Here is a 9,412-nt window from a genome sequence, read left to right on the forward strand (position 1 = left end):
GAGTGGGGCAACATTCCACAGTCCACAATCAACAGCCTGATCAACTCTATGTGAAGCAGATGTGCCTTTTTGCATGAGGCAAATGGTGGTCACACCAAATACTGACTGGTTTTCTGATTTATGCCCTTACTTCTTTTTTAAGGTATCAATGACCACCAGATGCACGTCTGTATTCCCAGTCATGTGAAATCCATAGATTAGGGACTAATTTATTTATTTAAATTGACTGACTCCTTATATGAACTGTAACTCTGTAAAATCTTTGAAATTGTTGCATGTTGAGTTCATTTTTTGTTCAGTATACATACATAGACTTTTTAATAGACATTTAGTTCATGGTCAGGTAAAAATATATATAAATTACTTGCAAATGACTCACCGGCTTGGTGGCTGCACCTGCCGCGATAGCCAACTTTCCAACCAGCGCGCAGATGTAATGATTGTCCTGTGCTTTTCACGTCTTCCCACGGTTTAGTCGGAAAAACTACAGTCTAATAGCCGTTTTAATTATACGTTTACCAGTCTTCCTGATATATATATATATTTTTTACATTTAACTTTGTCCAATTAATAAAAATAAATGCAGACCATCCGAATTCCTCAAACGTCTACAGGTAAGGTGCCATGTGTCACTTGATCTCGAGAAGGAAACCCGTTTGACATTTTGTTTGTCTCGCTCTGTGTATGAGTCGCCACTCCCACGATAATGCTTGGCTAGCTGTAAGTGTTGTAGCCTGTTACTCAGTTTCGCAAGACATGGCTGTTTGCGCATCTCATCTCACCTGTATGCACTGTATGTGTGGGTGTTCATGCGTGCGAATTACAAATATACTGAACACCTTGAACACTTATTATATTATGCACCTTTACTTCAATTTTAATGGTTGCCTAATTCCAAACTCACCTCTCTTGCATGCTCGAGTGCGTCTGTTTGTGAGTCCTCTATGGCAACGGGCATGTGCTCTGTAGGATGCACATTGGAAGGAGAGAGGGCATGGGCAGATTCAGGAATTTACAGTGTGTGAAAGCTCTTTATTTCCTTGGCCCCCTCTCTCCAAGAATGCTGCTGACTCCTTGGATCCTGCTCATCTTGGAAGTGCCAACTATTCAACCCCGTTTCAAAACCTCTATACCCTTGTATAAACCCAGAGGAAAATGGCAACAATTCCCCACCCTTCCATAAGAATATGAGGTTGACAGCCTGGAACCAATTTAGAACATTTAGAAAAATAACTGAAAGACTGAAGTTTGTAGGCCTCACTTCTTCTAATCCATTTGTCTGTTACAATGAACTTTGACAATGATTGTGATGTTAACTCTAGGTTCGCAGTGGTCAAGTTGGATACAGGTTGCCGTTCACTGACTGTCTTGACCTCATCTTGTGCCACAGAAACTGATAACTCAACCAGTGCAAGTAGTTTGCTGTCTTTAAAAAATGGTGAGCTTTCAAAGTAACAAATGTGTATATACTGTAATAGCTTTAACATCACAGACTAACATTTTCTTATTCACCATCACACAATTCACAAAACATGGTTGTTGTCAGTATTAAACTCTCATTATTTTATATATATATATAAATAAAACAAGCCTACACAAGGTTATAAAGTAGCTTTCCCTTTCAAAAACAACTATAAAATTGACCTTTGACATAAGCCAAAGATAGTTGAAATGTTCAATAAAGTATATCGAAGATGAAGTTTGATAAGGCTTTTAAGGGCCCTACACACTAAGACTACATTACACATGTCAGTGTCCAACACGGCTATAGCTGTGTATAGTACAGTAGCTCTGTTTAAACTTATATCTACATTTGACACAAATAATGTATCCACTTAAAGGCAGAATTAGAAAAACAGGCCTTCTATTTCCAATTGTATGGCTTGTATAGTTCCCTAATTTCATGTGAAACACTCAATTAACATTTTAGTTACCAAGTACTTTTTCTAGTTAACTGTATGAAATGCAAATGTCTCAAATGCAAATAAAAACGAGTTTGGAATAGTCTTGACCTTTTGATAGGCATACAGCAGTCAAAAATATCAGAACATGTGGCAGAGGCTAAATAATAACCACGTAATATTGTAAGGCATAATAATTGCAATCGAGGTTAGCTATAAGTGTGACAAACTCTATCCCGTGCACCAAAACAAACGTTTTGGCATGTTCAGAAAATAAACATGTCAAACTTAAAAGGCACAGGCAAATACATAAAAGGCACAGGCAAATGCTAGGTCAAATGGGGGTGAAGTGTAACAGAAGCAGTTTGGTAAACTACAGTGGTTTAATCAGGAACGGTGTCTGAGACATTAAGATTCAACTCTGTGGACTAACACTGGCTTTAGGCACCTGCACATCATGGGTTCGTCACTCGTATTGTCACTGGCATAGTCAGTCATTCTGTAACTCAGACTATTGTTGATTGGTGCACTCACAAAAGGCTTCTCTCCATTTCCCCCATGGTGGGATGGATAGAGGTGGTCTGAGGCTGTGTTAGTGACCCCAGTGGTCTTCTTTAGGAACTGCTGCTGAGTCTGCGGCGAATGAGAGAAGCAGGCTTGGTCTCCGTGTCCTCCTGGTCGCTCTCACATTGCCTCTGACAAGGGGACAATTGCAGAGATATTCAGACATAAGCATATCAACAGCCTCATCGATATGTTGATATTCAGAGTATGGATTTATAACAGTTAAATAAAGGGATTGTAACATTATGATGAAATATGGGTGCAATATTTCATTGTAGTTTCCAGTTTTTGTTCTTTCCTGGCATATAAATGATTAGTGTATTACGATTTATTAAAATTGGTGTTATTGATTGCCCAGACGGTACCCACAGCTAGTTATATAGGTCTTAGTCAGACTTTAAGAACAGGGCAGAAGCCAGCATGTCCCCTGGTCTAGACCCAGTCCTTTCTGCTCTCTCTTACCAGTTCTGGGTCCTCCTGGGACCTGCTTTTACACTGCAACTGCAGGCGAAATAATCTGTTACACGCCCACACCATGTTATATGACATCTACAGAGAGAGAGGGGGGGAGGATTTAAAAAGGGCATTGAAAGAGGTGTCCACAGAAAAACAAGACTTTGGAAAGAAAAAGGCAAATATGATGCAATACAATGTCCGGACCAGCAGGTGTCCCCCTCTCACCAATATTGTAGGACTACTGCTGCACACTAATGCAGATACAAGGTAGGAGAAAAGAAGAGGAAGCTACTTTGGAGTATTGAGATGCACTACTGGGCCTCACCTTCCATTTCCTTTTGGCGTTGAACTTCTTGAAGCTTTTCATGTTAATGGACGACCGACTTCTGTTATCCGCCTGTTTGCGTGTGAGGGGCTGATAAACAACGAATTAACGTGCTATTTTTAATAGACGCTTTATCCAAAGTGACATGCAGTTCACAGCTTTTCTGTGTGAATCATACTCACAACTTAAGCTTTCCTACTCAAACCTTCAGCACAATAATGTGCTTATGTTGGGTTTATGTATTGAAGTTACAATTCTCTCTTCTCTCACCTTGATCCAAGGGTGTACTAGACATTCATCCGCTGTCATTCTCTCTCTGTTGGAGGGACACACATCATTAAGTAATAGACTGTTGCATGGTATACAGAGGTTATAGACAATAACCATATCAATGAAACTAATAAATTAATGAGTGATCGTTTGTTTACATTGGGTCTTTGACCAGCAGTTTCTCAATAAAGTCTTTGGCCATGGCGCTGGTCTGGGTGAAATAGTTCTCTTCAAACTCATAGATCATCCCCACGATATTCTTTAGTGTCTCCTCGTCATTATCTCCTTGAAAGGGGGACAAACCACTCAACCTGTAGAATAGGGGGGTATTAAAGAATATGTGTAGCTACCAGAGGAGGCTGGTGGGCAGAGCTATATGAGGACAGGCTCATTGTAATGGCTGCAATGTAATAAATGGCATGGGAGTCAAACGTGGTTTCATGTTTGATACCGTTCCATTTATTTCATTACAGACATTACAATTAGCCGGTCCTCCTATAGCTCCTCCCACCAACCTCCACTGGTAGTTACGGTATGTACATTTCAAATTGTCCACTTGTTTTGCATACTCACAATATGTAGGTTATCACACCAATACTCCTGAAGAGAAGAGAGATATGAGTGACTTTGTGCACAAAACGATTTACCCTGATAGTCAAGGCAGCTGGGACATTTTGTTTGGTTTTTCTAATGAATAACATTGTAGTAATGGTTACCAAATGTCGGCTGCCTCGCTCAGGGGTTCATAGTTAATCACCTCAGGGGCTGGGAATAAAATGGAAAGGGAGAAGGGGGAGAGTGAGAGATAATGAGATACACATAATACAATCCAGCCTTATCCAGAAAAACAAAGTGTGTGTAACAGAGGAAAAGAACTGATAGTAAACGAGAGAGACCTCTTTTGTAAGGACTTGAGAATACAATAGAGGAGAGTAACTTCCTTTTGTCACAACAGTCACTGTGTCATTGTGTTAGGGAAACACTGGGTGATGCTAACACTGCTGTTGCACAATATAATGGCATTCTCTAATGATTAATAATGAATAAATGCTCTAAGGACGTCATTGTAAATAAGAATTTGTTCTCAACTCACTTGCCTAGTTAAATAAATAAAAATATATAAATAAATCCTAAAATCTTACAGTAGAACACATGAAAATGTGCAACTAGTTGGGGAATGAGTGGGTTATGGTAGAACCCATGGCCCAACAATAATACCCATGCAACCCTCCTGCCCTCTCTTATAGTAATCATTCCGTTACACTCTTTGTGTTGGCGACTCAGGTTGCATCACGTATTTCAGGCCTGTTGAAACTTCTCACCTAGTCACACGTCTCTCTCTCACTACCCCCAGAGCCCCACCACACGCTCTGATGTCACATCCTGTCCACAACCACACTACTACCCCTTGAAACTGTCTCTATGGAAACCTCAGCACCTTTCTAGAGGCTCATGCTAAATAAAAACTAAAACAGACAGGAAGACACACTGTACACACATCAAACATACACACCATAATCACACACTAACAAAATGCTCACACAACATGAGACGCATACTGATTGACACAATTTCCACCAAACACAGACAGTAAACGTGGAATGTTCCACTTACCGATGTACTGTGGGGTCCCAGATAGGCTCCTGTACTCCTCTCCCTGTTTGAGGCAATGGGCCAGTCCAAAGTCAATGATCTTGATGTGGGGGTGTGGCATCGTCTTGTCAGCCAGCATGATGTTCTCTGGCTAAATGGAAAACAGAGAATGTTACACACACAATGCCAAATGCTGATGGAATGAAAAACAGCCCAAATGGGTTTAGGCAAGGGGCAACAGAGTCAGGAAACGGGAGGCCAGTCCCACCTAATTCATGGTACGGGGAAGCACTGCTTTCTATCAGCTCTATTTCTATTCCTGTGTGTCTCACCTTGAGGTCAAAGTGGGCAATGTTCTTAGTGTGCATAAAGCCCACTCCCATGAGGATCTGCTTCAAGAACTCTATGGCCTCCTCCTCAGACAGGCTCTCCTTCTCTGCTATGAAATCAAACAGCTCCCCACCACTGATACTAGAGCAGAGAGAGGGAGGAGGGGGGGCAGTGAGAAGGAAGTGGGGGAAAAAAGTAGATAGAATTAAGTAGATGTAAGTTTGTCAGAGAATATCTTCATCACATACAGATGTCGGATCTTAATTTGATCACTCTGTTGCAGGAGACATTTAAAACTTGTAATATATTTGAGGTTTAAAAGGCTTCTGAAGTTTGTATTTTCTATTTTGACATTTCAAACTTGATTTTCCCTTAGGAATAATGTATCAACCCCTACACAAATGTCCATGAATTATAATCCACAAAATAATTCACATTTCTTGTTGCTGCAGGATTTTTCCCTGCTGTAGCAAGCTGGCTCAAATTAAGATCCTACATCTGACTTATAATAACTAGACCAAGTTATGAAAATGGCATCTCATTCCTATTAAAGTTACTCGAAAGTGAATCAGCCTAAAAGTTTGCTTCCAGATGTTATATTCATGCGCTCTTGTTTCCTGGAGTGCAGCACCAATTTGGTTGCAGTTGTGAGTGTGTCTGTATTTGGGGGGCTATTGTTCAGTTATATTAACAAGTTTTGAGTTGTCTGTCTGGCCTGGACTATTAGATCAATGCTAGTAATGACAGGAGGATTAGATGGGCTGACGGGGCCAAGTGCTTCTCATCGTGTTCCCATTAAACAGGGTGGGAGTGAGAGTGGTGCTCCACGCAACTATTTCCATCCCACCTTCTGTGGGCTGAGGGGGAAGACAGACAGACAGACAGACAGACAGACACAGACAGACAGACAGACAGACAAGCAGAGGTCTCCCCCTCCCTCCATCTGTCCCCACTTGACTCACAGCTCCACGATGAGCACCACCTCGGCACGACTCTCAAACACATCCCTGAGGGCCATGACGTTGGCGTGCTGCAGGCTCTGCAGTATCTCCACCTCCCTCTCCACACTCTTCCTCTCCAGGCCCAGGCGGCTACTGGCGCTCCGACGCAGCTTCAGGAACTTCCCCGCCCAGTTGACCTTGGACGCCCGCTCCAGCACCGCACGCACTTGCCCAAAGTGACCACTAGAGGGGGGCAGAGAGGGATGATATCGTAGGAAACGTTTGCATTGTGCTCTATATTACGCTGTACTACTCCTGTGATGCTAATAGGCCTAAAGCTAGTTTGAATGTTTGATTAGAGTGAATAACTGAGAGAGGGGCATTGCACCTTTCTAGTACTATTTACATAGCAGTGTATTCCTAGCATTATATGTAAATTAAGTGAAATTCAAATCAATTCAAATGAACATCAATTCATGTCTAGCGCTGTTCCATTCTCTACTCCAAACCTTCTCACTCACCTGCCAAGCACCTCTCCAATCTCATAGTAGTCCTCCACATTCTGCAGCTTAATCTGAGCCATGGTCTTGCTCTTTTTCCCTCTTCCCCCCCCCCTCCCACACTATTTTTCTGGTTGTTTTCCAGAGCTACTGCACTCTGTAGAAGTGAGGGAAGAAAAAGGGATGACAGAACAGATTTGGAAGGTAAACTAAGATGTATTTCAAATATAGAAGCAAGTAAGTCACCAGACAGCATCAGGAAACATGGAAGAATGCCGGGACAATAAACAGTACTCTGTGTGTAGATATAATTATGTCAAGCGTATAGCAGCAGATAAACTAATGGAAACCAACATGGACATAAATTGAAAAAAGGCACACACACGCACACCAACCAACACAACCATGGTCGCTGGCAGATGTTTTGGGTTGGCATAGGGGGAGGGGGGTGTGGAGCGATTTTAAAAGAAATGTATTTATCATCATCCATACTTTGCGCAACTATGCACACAAGAAAACAGCCAACCCCCATGATTTGTATCACGTTACAGTTTTTTCAATCACTTTGATGAGATTTTCACACGTATGTCACAACTGTTAGTACACAACTCAAAACAGATCCTCAAAAAGGTAGTTGTTTCACAACTCTAAGCACTTTTTCAATTGACTTGATTCTATATCAAGTGCTGAAGATTTGCACTGTAGCACGATTGAAATCTAGGCCACAATTCAATTTGTATTGTGAAAGTTCAGCGCTATAGCGCGATTGAAATTGATAGGTAATTTCTGATTGAGGCGAAATATGCAGTTTACCGTGAATACAGTCTCCCCGAACGCGGGAACAGTGCCTTTAATTTAAATCACGCTATAGCAATTTGATTGCAAATGGGATAGAAATCAAGGATATTTTCAGTAAATGTTTATGGGTAGTGCCAGTGTATTGCCTAATGTGAAAACAGTGTAATATTGTCACGCCCTGACCGTAGAGCATTTTATTTCTCTATTTGGTTAGGTCAGGGTGTGATGTAGGGTGGGCATTCATTCATGTTTTATATTTCTGTGTGTTTGGCCGAGTGTGGTTCCCAATCAGAGGCAGCTGTCTATCGTTGTCTCTGATTGGGAATCATACTTAGGCAGCCTGTTTTGCCACCTTAGTTGTGGGTAGTTGTCTGTGTTAGTGGTCTGTATAGCCCTAGGAAGCTGCACGGTCGTTTCTTGTTTTGTTGGCGACATTCTTAATAAAGGAAAATGTACGCTCACCACTCTGCACCTTGGTCCAGTCATTTCCCTGACGATGTTCGTGACTAATATACTGTCATTGAATGTAATAGGCTACAGTACTGTCAAAGGACAATTTTGCATCTTGCATTTATTTCTATTAGATTAACTGTTAGTTAAAACAACTACATTGAGAAGATATCATGATGTGTTTTGGTGATTAAATCAAGGTTCTCATGGTATTTCACAATACAATTATATTTTGGATCAATGGTTGTGTGGTGAAAGTCTACAAACTAAATGAATACAAAATATATGGTTTTGAATATAAGATGTTGCTGTTTTACAAGTCTTACCAGTTTCGAGTTTTTTACTAAGAGTTTAGAAAAATCACCATATATTTGTGAAAAGATCACCAAAGCGATTGGAAGGGAAAAAGACGGTCAATAGACAACTACACCTCTTCCTTGCATTTCATGTGTGTGTTTGATGGTCAGTCCTGCATGAACACTGATAACTTGGAACAAAAGCAGGCACTGACTGCGCCCTTATCCCGATGTGTTATATAGAACAGACATTTTCTGCTGTGTGTGTGTGTGTGTATATGTGTGTGTTTGACATCACCTTGCATGAGGTATGGAAGTTGTTTATGAATGGTAGTGGTTAATAGAGATGTTATTAAGTCACGTTAATGAATGCTGAACAAATGTTCCACTATGGCTTGTTAATTTTAGCAATGAAAACCAAATAATTATTCTTTACACACAACCACCAACACACATCCTTCCCTGCTGATGCTGGAGCACAAAGGCATGCTCTGTATCTGTAAATATTTACATGTCACCGGAAATAACATTCATTTATCAGTGAACGCCCCAATGTGCTGTCAGCACACACACACTAACTAGCCAGGGGCCAAAGTGTTCTGCTTAACCACAACACAGATGAGAATACTTCTGTGAAAAAGAGAAAGACAGAGAGGTGTGTCCATATGCCCTGTGCATGTACAGTATGTGGCCTGTATGCAGGGTCTAGGGGTTTCTACTGTGTGTGAGTGATGCATGGCATGATAACAGGTTCCAATCAATAGTCGGATGATAAATCAATGTACTCCTCACACTCAGTCATGGCAAGTTCTATCACTACATATCAAATTGTATTTGTCACATGTGCTGAATACAACTGGTGTAGACTTTCCTGTGAAATACTTGTTTATGAGCCCTTCCCAACAATGCAGAGTTTAAAGATATTAATAATAACTAAAGAGTAGCACAAGAGGAAGAAAAGAAAATACACAAGAATGGAGCTATATAC

General features: G+C 41.1%; 2 protein-coding genes across 3 annotated transcripts in view; one reads left to right on the plus strand and one right to left on the minus strand.

The window, feature by feature from the left end:
• The first annotated feature begins 449 nt into the window (after window positions 1-449).
• Window positions 450-9,412, plus strand: part of LOC118364511 (transmembrane protein 79-like) — a 25,074-nt gene continuing 16,111 nt past the window's right edge. Inside the window, exon 1 of the mRNA XM_035746106.2 lies at window positions 450-614. The gene's annotated coding sequence lies outside the window, so the exon portion shown is untranslated. The remainder of the gene's footprint in view (window positions 615-9,412) is intronic.
• Window positions 1,410-9,412, minus strand: part of LOC118364512 (death-associated protein kinase 2-like) — a 13,854-nt gene continuing 5,851 nt past the window's right edge. For both annotated transcript variants that reach the window (XM_035746107.2, XM_035746108.2), the window contains 11 exons: window positions 6,902-7,037; window positions 6,402-6,623; window positions 5,442-5,580; window positions 5,131-5,260; window positions 4,233-4,281; window positions 4,090-4,116; window positions 3,675-3,827; window positions 3,517-3,562; window positions 3,247-3,336; window positions 2,928-3,014; window positions 1,410-2,596 (listed from right to left, as the gene is read on the minus strand). In XM_035746107.2, coding sequence (XP_035602000.1) covers window positions 2,516-2,596; window positions 2,928-3,014; window positions 3,247-3,336; window positions 3,517-3,562; window positions 3,675-3,827; window positions 4,090-4,116; window positions 4,233-4,281; window positions 5,131-5,260; window positions 5,442-5,580; window positions 6,402-6,623; window positions 6,902-6,963 — 1,086 coding nt within the window. In that variant the 5' untranslated portion in view covers window positions 6,964-7,037 and the 3' untranslated portion in view covers window positions 1,410-2,515. The remainder of the gene's footprint in view (window positions 2,597-2,927; window positions 3,015-3,246; window positions 3,337-3,516; window positions 3,563-3,674; window positions 3,828-4,089; window positions 4,117-4,232; window positions 4,282-5,130; window positions 5,261-5,441; window positions 5,581-6,401; window positions 6,624-6,901; window positions 7,038-9,412) is intronic.

This window comes from Oncorhynchus keta, chromosome 31 (assembly GCF_023373465.1).
Source record: "Oncorhynchus keta strain PuntledgeMale-10-30-2019 chromosome 31, Oket_V2, whole genome shotgun sequence".
NCBI lineage: Eukaryota > Metazoa > Chordata > Actinopteri > Salmoniformes > Salmonidae > Oncorhynchus > Oncorhynchus keta.